General features: G+C 44.8%; 1 protein-coding gene across 9 annotated transcripts in view; it reads left to right on the forward strand.

Moving 5' to 3' along the window:
• The window catches only part of LOC106096539 (cadherin-12), a 94101-nt gene extending 82135 nt beyond the window's left edge, over positions 1 to 11966 (forward strand). For 7 of the 9 annotated variants that reach the window (XM_019355847.2, XM_025904271.1, XM_019355845.2 and 4 more), the window contains 3 exons: positions 2421 to 2666; positions 3043 to 3165; positions 10232 to 11966. In XM_019355847.2, coding sequence (XP_019211392.1) covers positions 2421 to 2666; positions 3043 to 3165; positions 10232 to 10830 — 968 coding nt within the window. In that variant the 3' untranslated portion in view covers positions 10831 to 11966. Of the gene's footprint in view, positions 1 to 2420; positions 2667 to 2886; positions 2913 to 3042; positions 3166 to 10231 lie in introns of those variants that run through there. The other 2 variants (XM_025904272.1, XM_019355848.2) reach the window with 2 other exon arrangements.
• The last annotated feature ends 8338 nt before the right edge of the window (positions 11967 to 20304 follow it).

Genomic DNA, 20304 nt, shown 5'->3' on the forward strand with positions numbered 1-20304 from the left:
GTCTACACCACAGTAACCACACAGTCACAATTATGGTTAAATAAACAGGAAACATTTTAATACCACACAAATGAGTATTTTAAGTTATAGTTTATTTTATAAATACAAAGTTTGGAGTGGACAGATATGGTTCAACATACTTTGGCTTATATAGAATTAACCTGTAGTAGAATGTACATGTCGTAGTTCTGTCAGTGCACCGTTCTATTGCTTACTGTAACACTGAAAGGTGATTGTAGAGTTTGTAGATCTTGTTTCAGCTGCTCTCCCTCACCCTGCTCAGGACCAATAGTACTGAGCAGGGTCGGTACTTGTTTCTTAGCAAAAAGAACAGCGAACATTGTGCATTTTCACGTGATGTGAACAGATCTCCGGACACCTGGAGGTGTTTGCTGCTCCACATAATCAGGCTGTGAGCCAGCCTGCGCAAATCACAGACGAGTGCTTCCCTGATGGTTTATATATGCCACTGCTGTTATGTTTGTTGTTTTGACCAAGACATGACAACTTTTCAGAAGAGGCAAAAAATACTGTGTCGCATGCACATAAATTCCTGGAGCTGATGGCAGTTTTTCTAACTTTGAAGCCTCTGGGGCCGCACACAATTTATGCCCCTCCCACTGAAAATAGTCCCTCATCATGTCAACGAAGCACCCATTGTCAGAGTTTTGCTCCTAGGAGGTGTACCCAAGGGGACAGCAACAGTGAAGAGTCTGGGTTCTCTCCAGTGGTGGAGAGCCAGCAGACCTTTGGGGGAAATCTCATCACACGGCTGAGACGACGTCACACATCCAGCTTCAGGGAGGACACGGTGCTGAAAATCCTGCATCCTTAACAGCCCAGAGATTACTGAAGCCATCAGCCCCGTTAAACGCAAACAAGCTCTTAATGACATCAGCTTTCTGTTGCAAAACAGAGCATTTCGTTGCAAGCTGTAGCCTGTAACCCCTGGCAACAGTCATTAACACCCATGGATCGACTGCATGCATGCCAGTCCTCCAAATGGGCAGCCAGGGGCTCGGGGGATGGATGTTCAAAGCCGGTACCGCTGCACCTGCCTTAGGCGACAGACTGTTTTTCCCTTTAAACACACTGCACCCTCGGCTTAATCTTTGACAGCGGCATTTTTATTGAAAAACCATGTAAAGTGCTTTTTTGATTGGAACCACACACAGCTCTGTGTCTCTCTGAAGTGACTCCTCGAGGCATGGGAGGTGAACAAATCGGGGAGCATTAGGGGAACTTGTACTCCTCCTTGACTGTGAATAGGGGGAACATTGTTGGCTGTTACACAGCTTAGAGTGGAACTCAAAAAATGTCCTCGCCTCTCCCCTTCTTGAGGGAAGGAGGGAACAGCTGTCAGTGCTGCCTGCTGAGCCTCTGATAGCCACCAAAACTCTTCTGCTTCTGTCCTTGTGGAGGGTGGGATGCACAGCTTGACTCAGCAGCAGGTGTGGCTGCAAAAGCAGCTAACTTTTGTCCTTCCTCTCTGTGGACCTGCCAGCGAGACGCCTGCTCAGGTGGCTGGGAGGTAGGACCCTTGAAGCCCAGGCGGGTGGGTGGTGGCACCGTGCCGTGGGTTTACAGGGAAGGCAGAGGTCTAAAACTACTTCTGCCTCAGGTCGCTACCCTGCTGTATAGCAGTTACTGCCTCCCCAAACAATCTCCTAGCCTGTGAGAGCTCATCTCGTCTTACAAAAATACAGTGTGTTAGATCATGAGCCTTGTGAATAACCACATTGACCACATTGAAACTGATGTTTAGGACAGTAGCCCCTGTCTCACAGAACAACAGAGGTACATGGGTTTAACCCAGTGTCATGTAAACGTGTATTTGACATACCTGTCCACCATGTACATTTCACACTTTGCCTCTTCAAAGCGTGACATGGACACACCTACAGAAGTTGCATTACTTCAAATTGTATTACCAGCAGGGGGAGTTGATATATTTAAAGCCAAGAAGTTGGTAATGAGCAAAAAAAAACCATATGAACTACATTCCAGAGTCTGTAATCACCAGAGAGATTAAGCTGGAGGGCTCATATGTATTTACATTAAAATGTATTAATAATATCAGTTGTAATGCTGTCCTGTGATTCTTTAATGTTGGCTTGAAATCACAAATCTCCATCTGCTGTTTCTGGTGCCCTTGGTCGACCAGCGTGTCTTTTACACATTGTCGTGATGTTGGATCAAACTGTAAACTGCCAATTTATTCACTCTTTACATGATTTATAAAGTTTCATTTCAAAAAAGCAAGCCCGAAAGTGTTTATACCTGGTTTACATACCATTATTGCCTAATCAGTAAAATTAATAATTAGTAGTAATTATTATGTTATTATGCATGATGTTGTACATAGTTGTTGTTGTTGTATGTAATGTAATAATACTGCAGCTTCCCTGTTGATGTTACAGACAACACTGCTGGGATTGTGACTCGACAGTCAGCTTTCCAGCGGCGGCTGCAGGATGTCTACGTCCTTCCTGTTGTAGTTGAGGACAGCGGTTACCCCGCTCAGAGCAGCACAGCTACCCTGACCATCAGAGTGTGTTCCTGTGAGACTGTGGGCTCACTGCTCACCTGCTCACCAGTGTTCCTGCCCGCTGACCTCAGCACTGAAGCTTTGTTGGCTGTTCTTCTGAGCATTACTTTGCTGATTGGTAAGCTAGTCTCTCTATAATGTTGTGTCATATATAAACACTCAAACTCTGCTGTTAGCGCTGCAAACTGCAGTTTCATGTGCAGTGTGTTCTGACTGAATTTTACTGTTTGCACTGTTAACATTAGGCAGCCTAAAAATTATTCTTAATGTTGTTTAATGATAAAAATCATTCTTGGCACAAAACAGACCAGTTAATATTTTTATTAACCTCCCACCAGGTCACAAGCAAATAAACAGGTTTTAGGTAAGGTTGCATTTTATCCACATGCAGAACAAGAACAGTTTTAGAAACTAAAGGATTTTCATTTCAGATCAGCGATCAATTTTCAAATTTATTTTCTGTTATAAACATTGTGTTTGTATTGGTCATACAGGTGAAAATAAGATCTGCAAAGTCCATATGAATATAAGGAGCTTTAAGGTTTTGAGCTTGATGATGGTGACCATACAAACTGATGCTGTACCTGAGCATATTACTCTGGTCTCATCCTGTCCAGGTAATCTCATGTTTTAAATTAGGGCTGATAATAAACCTCAACTAGATAAATGAATAAAGAAAGAATTTCACCACTTTTACTGCATACACAGAACTGGATGGCAACAACATTGTTTTTACAAGACTGTTAAAAAGCAAAGAAACATTGTTTAGAAAAACTGCAGGATGTGGAAGAGTTTTGACGTAATGATGGATGGAGGGCTGCAGTGATCCATACAGGACACACAGTGGACAAAAGCATATACAAAGGGAATAAGGGCACACGGACCAGTACCTCCTCTTTGACTCCCATCACCCTCTGGAACACAAACTTGGAGTAATTAGGACCCTACACCACCGGGCAGAACTTGTTCCCTCTAAGCCTGAAGGGAAAAAGAAGGAACACACACATGTAAAGGAAGCACTGAAAACATGTGGTTATCCTAACTGGGCGTTCATAAAGTCAGCAAAGAGGCACAGAAAAGAAGATCAGACACCAGCGAGGGAGGATAAGAAAGACAGACGCAACAACATTGTCATCCCCTATGTAGCCGGTGTATCAGAGAAACTCAGGAGAGTTTTCTCCAAGCACGACATCCCAGTGTACTTCAGACCCAGCAACACACTCAGACACAAACTGGTTCACCCGAAAGACAAAACTCCAAAACACAGACTGAACAACGTGGTGTATGCTGTACAGTGCAGTGAGGAATGCCCAGACCTCTACATTGGAGAGACCAAACAGCCACTTCACAAGCGCATGGCACAACATAGAAGAGCCACCTCCACAGGACAAGACTCAGCAGTCCACCTGCATCTTAAGGATAAAGGTCACTCTTTCGAGGATGCCAATGTTCACATATTGGACAGAGAGGACAGATGGTTTGAAAGAGGAGTGAAAGAGGCCATCTATGTCCACTGTGAGCGACCATCTTTGAACAGAGGCGGTGGTTTACGACACCAACTGTCTGCCATCTATAATCCAGTTTTGAGTTCCCTCCCCAGACGCCTTAACGCCCACTCACATCCTGGGCCATCTGACCTCAGGAAATCACATGATAGGGAGGGGCCAGGTTTCACAATGAACTCACCCGAAACCCTGGCTGATTAGGTCCCACACCCGCTTTCACACCTTGGCGCATGTGATTAGAGGATCACCAGGGGGTCCTTTGTCCCTCCTTGGGGGGATACTCCCACTGGGTTTAAATCTGGGACTCTCGGCCATTTGACCTTAGAACTGAAGAAGCTTCTCGGATGAGAGGTGAAACGTCTTCAAGCAACTCAAAGAAGTCCAGACGCTTTTCTTTGCAAACTCCTTTGACTACGATGACCTGGATGACTGAGAACCTTCACAGACATATTGCCGTACATTTTGGGAGGAACACCCTTCAACTGGTACGGGAGTATGAAAGGGAATCAAGGAAACTGGCGGATTATAGGAACCACCTTCGTTTCAACCTAAGATGCAGACAAAGCAGAGTTGTTCCTAAGAGCTTGCGCCTTGGATCCACTGTCAGGGGACACAGAGCAGACTTTATTCTACAGAGAGCACAGAATCAACTTCTAAGTGAAAGGATAAGACAGGTCCATTTCACTATAGATGCCCTCCAGATCAAGATCAGCCAGACTCTGCACGAATTGGAAACCCTTCTACCCTCTCCAATCTTAGAAGAGGTTCACAAGTTGGTGGACAAGGCTCAGCGGGCCCAACACTCTCAAGGAAAAGAAAGACAACGCAGGAAATTTCACACCTTGCTTTCAAAAACCCACACTCCTCAGTCTGAAACCACACAACTCAGAGAAGAAAACACACCTGAAGACAGTCGGGAGAAATGGGTAAAGAACTTTTCAGACCGGAATCTCACTGACCCTGAAAAGAAGGTTTTAGCCAAAGGACTCAATTTCTCCATTTCTCTGCAACAGTTGCCCATAGTGGACCTCATCACAGCCACAGAAACCGCCATACGGATTAATAAATTATCACAGACCGAAGCAGAGCAAATCAGGATGAAAGTCTCAGCCACCCTCTCCAGTGCCAAAGTCCCTCCGTCTAACCTCACACTACAAGAAAAGAAGGCCGTCGCTTCCCTGAGCAAAGACCACAACATCACTATATTACCAGCGGATAAGGGAAGGTGCACCGTGGTCCTAAACACAACAGATTACCACACAAAGATCACTACTCTCCTCAGTGACAACAACACCTACGAAGCTTTAAAACGAGACCCCACAAGCAGCTACAAAAAGAAAGTTATAGCTTGCCTTCAAGACCTTGAAAAGGACAAAATCATTGACCGCCTCAAATATCACCGCCTTTATCCAGGGGATGCCATACCCTGCATTTATGGACTTCCTAAGATCCACAAGGAAGGGGTCCCACTCAGACCCATAGTCAGTAGCATAAACTCAGCCACTTATAACATTGCGAAACACCTTGCTACCATCCTGGCACCTCTCGTGGGGAACACCCCACACCACATCAAGAACTCCACCGACTTCACCGACAAGGTCCAGAAACTTACCCTGGATCCAGATGAAACCATGGTGTCCTTTGATGTAGTCTCTCTCTTCACTTGCATACCCACCACGGAGGCAGTGGAGACTGTCAGAAAACGACTACAAGAAGACAGCTCCTTGGAAGACAGGACCAACTTCACACCCGATCAGATCTGCACACTGTTAGACCTCTGCCTTACCACAACATACTTCAAATACAACGAAGGCTTCTACAGACAAAAACATGGCTGTGCCATGGGCTCCCCTGTGTCACCTATTGTAGCCAACCTTTACATGGAGGAAGTGGAAAGAAAGGCTCTTGGCTCTTTTAAAGGGAGAGTACCCAGCCACTGGTACAGATATGTAGATGACACCTGAGTCAAAATCAAGACACAAGAAGTGGAATCCTTCACTGCGCACATTAACGCTGTGGATAAAAACATCAAGTTCACCAGGGAAGACCCAAAGGATAACTGTTTGCCTTTCCTGGACTGCGCTGTGCACATTGAAGAGAATGGCAACCTCAACATTGAAGTTTACCGGAAGCCCACACACACGGACCAGTACCTCCTCTTTGACTCCCATCACCCTCTGGAACACAAACTTGGAGTAATTAGGACCCTACACCACCGGGCAGAACTTGTTCCCTCTAAGCCTGAAGGGAAAAAGAAGGAACACACACATGTAAAGGAAGCACTGAAAACATGTGGTTATCCTAACTGGGCGTTCATAAAGTCAGCAAAGAGGCACAGAAAAGAAGATCAGACACCAGCGAGGGAGGATAAGAAAGACAGACGCAACAACATTGTCATCCCCTATGTAGCCGGTGTATCAGAGAAACTCAGGAGAGTTTTCTCCAAGCACGACATCCCAGTGTACTTCAGACCCAGCAACACACTCAGACACAAACTGGTTCACCCGAAAGACAAAACTCCAAAACACAGACTGAACAACGTGGTGTATGCTGTACAGTGCAGTGAGGAATGCCCAGACCTCTACATTGGAGAGACCAAACAGCCACTTCACAAGCGCATGGCACAACATAGAAGAGCCACCTCCACAGGACAAGACTCAGCAGTCCACCTGCATCTTAAGGATAAAGGTCACTCTTTCGAGGATGCCAATGTTCACATATTGGACAGAGAGGACAGATGGTTTGAAAGAGGAGTGAAAGAGGCCATCTATGTCCACTGTGAGCGACCATCTTTGAACAGAGGCGGTGGTTTACGACACCAACTGTCTGCCATCTATAATCCAGTTTTGAGTTCCCTCCCCAGACGCCTTAACGCCCACTCACATCCTGGGCCATCTGACCTCAGGAAATCACATGATAGGGAGGGGCCAGGTTTCACAATGAACTCACCCGAAACCCTGGCTGATTAGGTCCCACACCCGCTTTCACACCTTGGCGCATGTGATTAGAGGATCACCAGGGGGTCCTTTGTCCCTCCTTGGGGGGATACTCCCACTGGGTTTAAATCTGGGACTCTCGGCCATTTGACCTTAGAACTGAAGAAGCTTCTCGGATGAGAGGTGAAACGTCTTCAAGCAACTCAAAGAAGTCCAGACGCTTTTCTTTGCAAACTCCTTTGACTACGATGACCTGGATGACTGAGAACCTTCACAGACATATTGCCGTACATTTTGGGAGGAACACCCTTCAACTGGTACGGGAGTATGAAAGGGAATCAAGGAAACTGGCGGATTATAGGAACCACCTTCGTTTCAACCTAAGATGCAGACAAAGCAGAGTTGTTCCTAAGAGCTTGCGCCTTGGATCCACTGTCAGGGGACACAGAGCAGACTTTATTCTACAGAGAGCACAGAATCAACTTCTAAGTGAAAGGATAAGACAGGTCCATTTCACTATAGATGCGCTCCAGATCAAGATCAGCCAGACTCTGCAGGAATTGGAAACCCTTCTACCCTCTCCAATCTTAGAAGAGGTTCACAAGTTGGTGGACAAGGCTCAGCGGGCCCAACACTCTCAAGGAAAAGAAAGACAACGCAGGAAATTTCACACCTTGCTTTCAAAAACCCACACTCCTCAGTCTGAAACCACACAACTCAGAGAAGAAAACACACCTGAAGACAGTCGGGAGAAATGGGTAAAGAACTTTTCAGACCGGAATCTCACTGACCCTGAAAAGAAGGTTTTAGCCAAAGGACTCAATTTCTCCATTTCTCTGCAACAGTTGCCCATAGTGGACCTCATCACAGCCACAGAAACCGCCATACGGATTAATAAATTATCACAGACCGAAGCAGAGCAAATCAGGATGAAAGTCTCAGCCACCCTCTCCAGTGCCAAAGTCCCTCCGTCTAACCTCACACTACAAGAAAAGAAGGCCGTCGCTTCCCTGAGCAAAGACCACAACATCACTATATTACCAGCGGATAAGGGAAGGTGCACCGTGGTCCTAAACACAACAGATTACCACACAAAGATCACTACTCTCCTCAGTGACAACAACACCTACGAAGCTTTAAAACGAGACCCCACAAGCAGCTACAAAAAGAAAGTTATAGCTTGCCTTCAAGACCTTGAAAAGGACAAAATCATTGACCGCCTCAAATATCACCGCCTTTATCCAGGGGATGCCATACCCTGCATTTATGGACTTCCTAAGATCCACAAGGAAGGGGTCCCACTCAGACCCATAGTCAGTAGCATAAACTCAGCCACTTATAACATTGCGAAACACCTTGCTACCATCCTGGCACCTCTCGTGGGGAACACCCCACACCACATCAAGAACTCCACCGACTTCACCGACAAGGTCCAGAAACTTACCCTGGATCCAGATGAAACCATGGTGTCCTTTGATGTAGTCTCTCTCTTCACTTGCATACCCACCACGGAGGCAGTGGAGACTGTCAGAAAACGACTACAAGAAGACAGCTCCTTGGAAGACAGGACCAACTTCACACCCGATCAGATCTGCACACTGTTAGACCTCTGCCTTACCACAACATACTTCAAATACAACGAAGGCTTCTACAGACAAAAACATGGCTGTGCCATGGGCTCCCCTGTGTCACCTATTGTAGCCAACCTTTACATGGAGGAAGTGGAAAGAAAGGCCCTTGGCTCTTTTAAAGGGAGAGTACCCAGCCACTGGTACAGATATGTAGATGACACCTGAGTCAAAATCAAGACACAAGAAGTGGAATCCTTCACTGCGCACATTAACGCTGTGGATAAAAACATCAAGTTCACCAGGGAAGACCCAAAGGATAACTGTTTGCCTTTCCTGGACTGCGCTGTGCACATTGAAGAGAATGGCAACCTCAACATTGAAGTTTACCGGAAGCCCACACACACGGACCAGTACCTCCTCTTTGACTCCCATCACCCTCTGGAACACAAACTTGGAGTAATTAGGACCCTACACCACCGGGCAGAACTTGTTCCCTCTAAGCCTGAAGGGAAAAAGAAGGAACACACACATGTAAAGGAAGCACTGAAAACATGTGGTTATCCTAACTGGGCGTTCATAAAGTCAGCAAAGAGGCACAGAAAAGAAGATCAGACACCAGCGAGGGAGGATAAGAAAGACAGACGCAACAACATTGTCATCCCCTATGTAGCCGGTGTATCAGAGAAACTCAGGAGAGTTTTCTCCAAGCACGACATCCCAGTGTACTTCAGACCCAGCAACACACTCAGACACAAACTGGTTCACCCGAAAGACAAAACTCCAAAACACAGACTGAACAACGTGGTGTATGCTGTACAGTGCAGTGAGGAATGCCCAGACCTCTACATTGGAGAGACCAAACAGCCACTTCACAAGCGCATGGCACAACATAGAAGAGCCACCTCCACAGGACAAGACTCAGCAGTCCACCTGCATCTTAAGGATAAAGGTCACTCTTTCGAGGATGCCAATGTTCACATATTGGACAGAGAGGACAGATGGTTTGAAAGAGGAGTGAAAGAGGCCATCTATGTCCACTGTGAGCGACCATCTTTGAACAGAGGCGGTGGTTTACGACACCAACTGTCTGCCATCTATAATCCAGTTTTGAGTTCCCTCCCCAGACGCCTTAACGCCCACTCACATCCTGGGCCATCTGACCTCAGGAAATCACATGATAGGGAGGGGCCAGGTTTCACAATGAACCCACCCGAAACCCTGGCTGATTAGGTCCCACACCCGCTTTCACACCTTGGCGCATGTGATTAGAGGATCACCAGGGGGTCCTTTGTCCCTCCTTGGGGGATACTCCCACTGGGTTTAAATCTGGGACTCTCGGCCATTTGACCTTAGAACTGAAGAAGCTTCTCGGATGAGAGGTGAAACGTCTTCAAGCAACTCAAAGAAGTCCAGACGCTTTTCTTTGCAAACTCCTTTGACTACGATGACCTGGATGACTGAGAACCTTCACAGGCTATACAAATACAGGCCATTTACCATTTTGAACCTCATACTGCACTGAGGCCAATTTTATTAATTTCCAAAAATTGATCTAAAATCCACCAGATTTGATTTCACCGTGTATCTTTTTATTCATTTATATTTTTAAGGCTCATGTATGTGTGTGGTCACCATGGTAACCAGTGCTTCTCTCTGTTTTCTGCCTTGCAGGTATGTCAGTGTTATACATGGGTCAGAGGCCCCAGAAAGTGAAAGACACTCTGATGAGATCAAAAGAAGACATCCGTGATAATGTCATTCACTATGACGATGAGGGAGGTGGCGAGGCTGACACTGACGCGTTTCACATGGGCACCTTGTGCAAAACATATTCAGACCACAGCAGCATCTCCAACAAGAAGAAAAATGGCTATGGCGACGGCATTCTGCTGCATCTCAGCACCCACTGTGACAATGTCAGGTCACCTGACATCCATCTGCAAACAGCCAGCTTCATCGCCACCGGGAACAAGCCTCCACTCTTCTGCCGCGGCAGGGCGACCCAAGGCGATGCTGAATTGATCAGAGAGGTCATTGAACACCGACTGAAGGAGAGCCAGCAGGGGTATGCGGACCTACCTGGTGATTCACTGGCAACGTACGCACACGAGGGGGATGGCTCAGAGGCTCAGTCTCTCTCATCCATAGAGGACTCACTTGTACTTGACAGTTTAGGGGATTTTAGCTCGCTTGCTGACTGGGGACAGCCATTTAAAACACTGGCTAGCATTCTTGACAAGCAGCCACCGTCTCTCTTTAACGAGAGCTGAGAGGAAATTGAACTGAGTATTAGTTTATTAGCTAAAATCATTATTAAACATGTCACCAATTTTCTAGTTAAATGTGTTTCTAAAGGTGCTGCTGACGTTTTCACACAAAAGGTGTCTTGAAGCTGTGATCTCCAACAGAGGCTTGTTCTTACATTTCAGTCAGCGTTTTTTTTTCCATGTCATTTTCTCATTATTACATCTGTGGTTTAATTTCTCTGCATGTGTGGACTGGATGGGCTGTTGCTGCAAGTCAACAGCACCTGGAGAAATATATTTAGTTAAAAAATTGGTGATGTGTGTCTATGTGTACATAATATATATCCATCCATTTTCTTCCACTTATCTGGGGCCTTGTTGGGGGGGCAGCAGCCCCAGCAGAGAAGCCCAGACCTCCCTCTCTCCAGGGTGTTCCCAGACCACCAAGAAAAATGATCTCTCCAGCGTTTCCTGGCTCTGCCCTGTGGGACATGCCCGGAAACCTCACCAAGGAGGTGCCCGGAGGCGTCCTTGTCAGATGCCTGAGTTATAAATTTTTAAGCATGACAGACACTAGAATGATGTAAGAATTGTCAGAATGATAAAACCAAACTTGTTCACGTCGGTAGTATTTATATGCTTCCACATCATCCAGGGGTCTGTCTTCTTTTAACTCTCAGCTTTTCAACCATGCTTCCAGTGGAACTTGGTTTGGTTCATCTTTGAATTCACCTTAGGTTGGACAAACTGGCAAGTAATTTGCAAATGTGAATATAAGTAAACCTCTTAACTGGTCACTAAGGACCCATACAGGTTTGGAGTTGGGTTTTGTTTTAGCTATAATAAAAAGAGCGTTTGTCAGAAAGTAAACAGTGTTACCTTTCAAGTGTCGTGCATCAATTAGCAATAATGTTTTTCCATTTAAAGCTTTTTTATGTTCCAGATTGGCAATTAATTTTATACAAAGAGTTAAATGTTACCTTGAATCTAACTCCAGATGTATCTCAGTGGCCTAGTGGCTCACTGCTAATGAGTTCATATATGTCAGCTGTAAGCTAAGGATCCAGACTGGAAGGTAAATGTGTTATTGGCACTTATTAATTTGTTTCATTGGTTTTATGAAATGTTAAATTCTGCATCTAAATAAAGTCAGAACCACAGACACTTCTATGTGCTCATTATTAGACGAAGGTTAGCAAAGTAGAGAAACTGAGAAAACAAAACTTGAAAGTGCTGCAGTCAAAATAAAACAGCAGATCCATTGTGCTGCTGCCTGGAGACATGTGGGCTGCAGCTGCCTTGTGTTTAAGAGGCAACTGCCGTTTAAATTGCAACTCTAGGCATTTCTAGAAATGTCCTAAGCTTTCTTGCACAGATACTCCAGCTTTTAGACTTCGATGCCATCATTTATCTAAAATAAGTTTTTAATGCATACTCAAAGAGAGTGAAACTCTCACCAGAGTGTGGATATTACTCTGAGACAAACAAAAACAGCCAAATAAGGAGACAACTACTTCTGTCCCTTTGCAAACTGCCAAATCCACACCCATCCATGTCTACCCACAGGCTTGGACTAAGCTAACGTAGTTTGCACAAGCGTGCATCCAGCTGCTGTGTAGATATATTGAATGAAATATACACTTTCATTCAGTTAGCACGTTATCATCAGCTGATTCTCTAAACATGATCATTTATCTCTCATTTGGTGTCCAGATATCCAAATGAAAGAGTTAACTTCACACTTATCCAGTGTGATTTTTTTTTTTTTTTTTTTTTTTTAAATCCTGCCGATGTTGTTGATGAGCAACACTAACACAGTGTGGGGAATGTGACATAAACTCCATGAGCCATCATCTTGTTCTTATTCTTCATTAAAGAGTTTTGGATTCGAATTCTCACACAGAAACACTCAGAACAACAAACAACACCACCAGCTGGTTGTTGGTTTGGAGGAGACGAGGAAATGTGTGAGGTGGCTGTCATCTGGTTAATAGATCCCCAATCATCCAATTATCTTGTGATTGGGGATCTATTGAAATCAGCCTCTCACAGAGAGCCTGGGAGCTGCAGGCATGCTGCAGATTCTTTAACCTAGCTGTTGTGTGTAATGCTACCATATTATTTCCAAATATTTTTTTTCTAATACTCCTTCATAACTCTCTCAAAAAATACTTAAATGAGCGAGGAGGATGTTAGACAGACTTAGTCAGCTGCTCAGCTGAGGTGGATCGAGGGTGAAAGAGAGCAAACTGTTTGACAACCTCATAGCATCGTCAGTCTCTGAGGAGCTTTTCGGTGTGGACTGATATCTACTCAATTATCAAAATGGACCATTAGTAAGGACGTGGGCACCTCAGTTCTGAACAGGTGTTACTGTAATCACAGCACACTTTCTTTGAAAGCACACTCTTCGTCATGCAAATGTTCAGACAGCTCAGGGATGGTTACTGAAGCAAACTTTAAGTTCATCCCTCAGCTCAAAGAAACGGGTCAGCACTTTGTGTCTTGATAGCCAGCGAACCTCTGTGTGGAGTAACAGAGTCTCATGTCGCTGCCCGTCTCACTGCACAACACAAGCAGGAGTTCAGTGGCCTGGGGTCCGTTCTTCATACCTCGCTTACTACATCCAAGATCAAATCATCGTGCCAACTTTGAGCTCGCTAATCCGGTTCTCCGAACACACCTGTTGTTGACGATTAGTACAGCTGGATGAAGTAATCTGAGATCACTGGGTGGCTTAAAAGGGGCTACGCATCGATAGTAGAAACATTGATCGGCAACCCTGTGATTGGTCGGCGAAGGAGCGCGCTCAGTATTTCACGGCAGCAGACCAAGAACTCTTGATTGAGGGATTTCAGGAGTTTCAGAGTTTAATTAAAACGCAGGGGAACACTGCAAAGGCTGCAAAAGCAAGGAGAGAGGGCTGGCAGAAAGTTGCTGACAAATTAAACTCGTAAGTAATTTATTATATTATATTACATTATATCCTCTTTCACATTAGAGCCACAACAGGACCTACTAGAACATGGGAACAAGTAAAAGTGAAATATAAGAATATTCTACAGAATGGTAATATTTATCACTTATATTGCTTTTAGTCTCCTGAAAAGAGACCCTGAAATAATCTGTTTGTTTGTTTATAACAGCAACCAAGAAAAGGGCAGAGCAAATAAAGACAGGTGGTGGTCCTGCACCCCCTCGTCACACCCCGGCAGAGGAGCTGGCCCTAGGGTTGAATGCCACCAGACCCATTGTTGAGGGCATCCCTGGGGGCAGCTCTTCCTTAGACCAGCAGCCGGGGTGCAGTAGCAGCAGCACCTTCAGAACTGGTAAATGAGCTCATAATTCTGTTTGTACAATGTAAAATATTTGGTTGTTGCCTTAATTAAAATGATTTTTGTACTGTGACATTTATTGACATTGTGGGTTTTTTTGTGTGTAGTTTCACATAACACTCCATCACTTTTACCTGTTTCCATGCAAGGGGTGACTGAAGCATGCACAGTAAGTTGGGAGATATAAAAACACCCAGCGCGCCCCTGCGGGCGGTTTATCCTTCAAGCTCGGGTCCTCTACCAGAGGCCTGGGAGCTTGAGGGTCCTGCGCAGTATCTTAGCTGTTCCCAGGACTGCGCTCTTCTGGACAGAGATCTCCGATGTTGTTCCCGGGATCTGCTGGAGCCACTCGCCTAGCTTGGGAGTCACCGCACCTAGTGCTCCGATTACCACGGGGACCACCGTCACCTTCACCCTCCACATCCTCTCGAGCTCTTCTCTGAGCCCTTGGTATTTCTCCAGCTTCTCGTGTTCCTTCTTCCTGATATTGCTGTCATTCGGAACCGCTACATCGATCACTACGGCCGTCTTCTTCTGTTTGTCTACCACCACTATGTCCGGTTGGTTAGCCACCACCATTTTGTCCGTCTGCATCTGGAAGTCCCACAGGATCTTAGCTCGGTCATTCTCCACCACCCTTGGGGGCATCTCCCATTTTGACCTCGGGACTTCCAGGTTATACTCGGCACAGATGTTCCTGTACACTATGCCGGCCACTTGGTTATGGCGCTCCATGTATGCCTTGCCTGCTAGCATTTTGCACCCTGCTGTTATGTGCTGGATTGTCTCTGGGGCATCTTTACACAGCCTGCACCTGGGGTCTTGCCTGGTGTGATAGACCCCAGCCTCTATGGATCTTGTACTCAGAGCTTGTTCTTGTGCTGCCATGATTAGTGCCTCTGTGCTGTCTTTCAGTCCAGCTTTGTCCAGCCACTGGTAGGATTTCTGTATATCAGCCACCTCCTCTATCTGCCGGTGGTACATACCGTGCAGGGGCCTGTCCTTCCATGATGGTTCCTCGCCTTCCTCCTCTTTCTTGGGTTTCTGCTGCCTGAGGTATTCACTGAGCACGCTGTCAGTTGGGGCCATCTTCGTGATGTATTCGTGGATGTTTCTTGACTCATCCTGGACTGTGGTGCTGACACTCACCAGTCCCCGGCCCCCGGCCCCCCTATATATATATATATATATATATATATATATATATATATATATATATATATATATATATTTATTTATATTTATTTATTTATTTTTGACCTTGAGTCCCAAGGTCAAAATGGGAGACGCCCCCAAGGGTGATGGAGAATGACCGAGCTAAGATCCTGTGGGACTTCCAGATGCAGACGGACAAAATGGTGGTGGCTAACCAACCGGACATAGTGGTGGTAGACAAACAGAAGAAGACGGCCGTAGTGATCGATGTAGCGGTTCCGAATGACAGCAATATCAGGAAGAAGGAACACGAGAAGCTGGAGAAATACCAAGGGCTCAGAGAAGAGCTCGAGAGGATGTGGAGGGTGAAGGTAACGGTGATCCCCGTGGTAATCGGAGCACTAGGTGCGATGACTCCCAAGCTAGGCGAGTGGCTCCAGCAGATCCCGGGAACAACATCGGACATCTCTGTCCAGAAGAGCGCAGTCCTGGGAACAGCTAAGATACTGCGCAGGACCCTCAAGCTCCCAGGCCTCTGGTAGAGGACCCGAGCTTGAAGGATAGACCGCCCGCAGGGGCGAGATGGGTGTTTTTTTTTTTTGTTTGTTTGTTTTTTTTAATCTCTATCTATCTATCTATCTCTTTTTTAAATTATTTATCGCTTTTATAGCCGTGGTCTCTCATCTTGATTACACGAAGTAATTTACTATTACTATTCTAAAATATGAATTACATCTGAAATAATCAAATGCATGTAATAGAATGATTAATAGTACATTTCCCTTTTTTTAGGAAATGACCTGTATGTATCTGTATGAAATCAATAAAAGAATCAAATACTGCATTATCTTTAGTTACATTGATAATATTTATTTATGGACAAACAGTGGAGAAATATCGCTGTTGCTTTCGTATAAATGAAGCGGACATACCTGAGTGGCCGCGATCTAATCCTGTTTACATAAAGTAAGCCTGCTCCCGAGCAGGTTTACGCTTACGGATCTGTTGCTATGGCAGCAAGTACCGGATGAGCTTCAGAAAACCGAACGATCCAAGATCACGCGAAATCGTCAACAATCAAATCCAGCTAACTTAGCGAGGTACGAAGAACGGACCCCTGGCTTTCACAAAGTTAACCATTTTTACAGTGGAGTCCAAAACATGTTTCAGACTGACAGGTATTCTCTTTGCAGCAAGAGCCTCAACAGTCAGGTGGTCAGTTTACTACATTATTTCTTACTGAATACTAGAGGGCGCTATATACACATGTATTTAATAGCCACATCAAACTGTGTTAGTGCAAATTTAGGCTTTTTGAATTCGGTGACCCCCCCCCCCCCATCTTCCAGTTTTGAAATCCTGTAAAAGTGCAGTGGAAGCAGCAGTATCCAATGTATGATTGAGAAAAGCAACGATCTTGTTATCAGTTAGGAATGAACCAGACTGCACTCGCCACTTGATGGCATTCCCAATCCATGTGACCTGAGAGGCACCACACTACCAAGGCTCACATTTAGCTTTCAGTTTCCTACATTTGCTATCATAATCTGTTTTTACTGTACAGGGAGTGCAGAATTATTAGGCAAATGAGTATTTTGTCCACATCATCCTCTTCATGCATGTTGTCTTACTCCAAGCTGTATAGGCTCGAAAGCCTACTACCAATTAAGCATATTAGGTGATGTGCATCTCTGTAATGAGAAGGGGTGTGGTCTAATGACATCAACACCCTATATCAGGTGTGCATAATTATTAGGCAACTTCCTTTCCTTTGGCCAAATGGGTCAAAAGAAGGACTTGACAGGCTCAGAAAAGTCAAAAATAGTGAGATATCTTGCAGAGGGATGCAGCAGTCTTAAAATTGCAAAGCTTCTGAAGCGTGATCATCGAACAATCAAGCGTTTCATTCAAAGTAGTCAACAGGGTCGCAAGAAGCGTGTGGAAAAACCAAGGCGCAAAATAACTGCCCATGAACTGAGAAAAGTCAAGCGTGCAGCTGCCAAGATGCCACTTGCCACCAGTTTGGCCATATTTCAGAGCTGCAACATCACTGGAGTGCCCAAAAGCACAAGGTGTGCAATACTCAGAGACATGGCCAAGGTAAGAAAGGCTGAAAGACGACCACCACTGAACCAGACACACAAGCTGAAATGTCAAGACTGGGCCAAGAAATATCTCAAGACTGATTTTTCTAAGGTTTTATGGACTGATGAAATGAGAGTGAGTCTTGATGGGCCAGATGGATGGGCCCGTGGCTGGATTGGTAAAGGGCAGAGAGCTCCAGTCCCACTCAGACGCCAGCAAGGTGGAGGTGGAGTACTGGTTTGGGCTGGTATCATCAAAGATGAGCTTGTGGGGCCTTTTCGGGTTGAGGATGGAGTCAAGCTCAACTCCCAGTCCTACTGCCAGTTTCTGGAAGACACCTTCTTCAAGCAGTGGTACAGGAAGAAGTCTGCATCCTTCAAGAAAAACATGATTTTCATGCAGGACAATGCTCCATCACACGCGTCCAAGTACTCCACAGCGTGGCTGGCAAGAAAGGGTATAAAAGAAGAAAAACTAATGACATGGCCTCCTTGTTCACCTGATCTGAACCCCATTGAGAACCTGTGGTCCATCATCAAATGTGAGATTTACAAGGAGGGAAAACAGTACACCTCTCTGAACAGTGTCTGGGAGGCTGTGGTTGCTGCTGCACGCAATGTTGATGGTGAACAGATCAAAACACTGACAGAATCCATGGATGGCAGGCTTTTGAGTGTCCTTGCAAAGAAAGGTGGCTATATTGGTCGCTGATTTGTTTTTGTTTTGTTTTGAATGTCAGAAATGTATATTTGTGAATGTGGAGATGTTATATTGGTTTCACTGGTAAAAATAAATAATTGAAATGGGTCTATATTTGTTTTTTGTTAAGTTGCCTAATAATTATGCACAGTAATAGTCACCTGCACACACAGATATCCCCCTAAAATAGCTAAAACTAAAAACTACTTCCAAAAACATTCAGCTTTGATATTAATGAGTTTTTTGGGTTCATTGAGAACATGGTTGTTGTTCAATAATAAAATTATTCCTCAAAAATACAACTTGCCTAATAATTCTGCACTCCCTGTATTCGAAACTATCAAAAAAGCTGCGTTTTTGACTTTATTCAGTTCAATCTAGCTATCTGATATTATATTCACTTTATTTTTTTAAATCTTGTGTCAAGATAATAAATACAAAATCCCACCTTGGTATTTTGTATTCATTATGAATTTTTATGAGAAATCTTGGAATCTTCTCAGATCTTATGACTCATTATGCTAAAATCTGAATTGTGCAATGTGATGCTCTAAGGAAAGCTTATTGCAACTTCTCCATCCTAGAGGGTTTGACTTATTCAAAGTGTTACGTGTTCATGTCCATCTATCTAACATACACCTCCAGGAGACAATACTGAAGATGTCAGCCTGTTGCTGTTTTACACATGAACTCCTCCCACCTCAGTAAGACTGTTACAGTCATGAACCAGAACTTGTTTGTAATCTCACACTTCATAATTTTCCAAGATAGCAGTTATCTAAATGCACTACGCCTTTGCTGATGTAACGCACATTCAAAATTCCAGCATGTGTGAGTCACATGTAGGCGACATAATTGCTCTAATACAACCTGTATGTTCATTTCACGCTTTGCCTCTCTAAAGCATGAAATGGACACGCCTGCAGAGTTGCACTACTGCATGCAGAAGTTGCACTACTGCATGCAGAAGTTCCAGTGGCAGCAGGAGGAGATATTGTATGTAAAGCCAAGAAGTTGGTAGTGAGCAACAAATCCACTTTTTTGCTCACGGCCATCTTCTCAAGCTCTTCTCTGAGCTCTTGGTACTACTTGAGCTTCTTGTGATCCTTTTTCCTGATGTTGCTGTCACTTGTTATCACTACATCGATCACTAGAGCCATCTTCCTCTGCTTGTCCACCACTACTATGTCTGGTTGGTCAACCATCACTAGTTTGTCTGTCTGTATCTAGAAGTCCCACAGTATCTGTCCCACGTGTCCCGTGTGACCTCAGGACTTCAAGGCCATATTCGGCACAGATGTTCCTGTATACTATGCTGGATACTTGGTTATGGTGTTCCATGTATGCCCTGCCTGCTAGCATCTTGCACCCTGCCGTTATTTGCTGGATTGTCTGAGGGGCTTCTTTGTGCATCTGGCACTCTGTTGTGATTAAATTCATTTGAACTTGTGTAATAAGGTGCATTAAAATTATAATAATTGTGTTATTTATTTATTGAAATAGTTAACTGTCACTAAGCCCAAGGACTCACTGTGTGATTTTGTTTTTTGTTTTTGTCTTTTGCAATTGTGCTCAACCTGGAGCTGCCTGAACAGAAGTTCACGTAATAATAAGTAATTTGATGAGATGAGATAAAACAAGACCATCAAAGCTGAAACACTGGGGGTGGCTGGCATCATTCTGCACAGCTGAGTGGTTCTAGCTACAGATGGACCGATCCGATATTACGTATCGGTATCGGTCCGATACTGACCTAAATTACTGGATCGGATATCGGAGAGAAATAAAAAATGTAATCCGATCCATTAAATATAAAAAAAAACACCTAACAAAACTTGCAACACGGCGTAACTCGGCTCATAACCGTAGCACGTCGGAGCAGTGTGCTCACGTGATAGAGCGGCTGTGTGTGTTTGTAGCCTCGCTACCAAACCAGCATTTCATCTCTGAGGAAGTTATCCCAGAGAGAAGTAAAGCAAGTGTGTAAGTTCATCTCTGAATGTTTGTAAAGCGTTCCCACGTTAAGCTTAACAACCGATATATGGAGCGACTGCCTCTCTCTCTCTCTCTCTCTCCCTCTCCTGCTGCTACTTCAATCATGAAACTGATCAATGATCAGCTGATCGGCTTTTCTGTCGCGAGTCCGTCTCTCTTCTTTGTTTTTGGCCCACTTTGCACCAGAAAGAGGAAACCAGCGGCTGAACAACAGCAGCACGTTTAAGCT

This window comes from Oreochromis niloticus, unplaced genomic scaffold (assembly GCF_001858045.2).
Source record: "Oreochromis niloticus isolate F11D_XX unplaced genomic scaffold, O_niloticus_UMD_NMBU tig00000701_pilon, whole genome shotgun sequence".
Lineage (NCBI taxonomy): Eukaryota > Metazoa > Chordata > Actinopteri > Cichliformes > Cichlidae > Oreochromis > Oreochromis niloticus.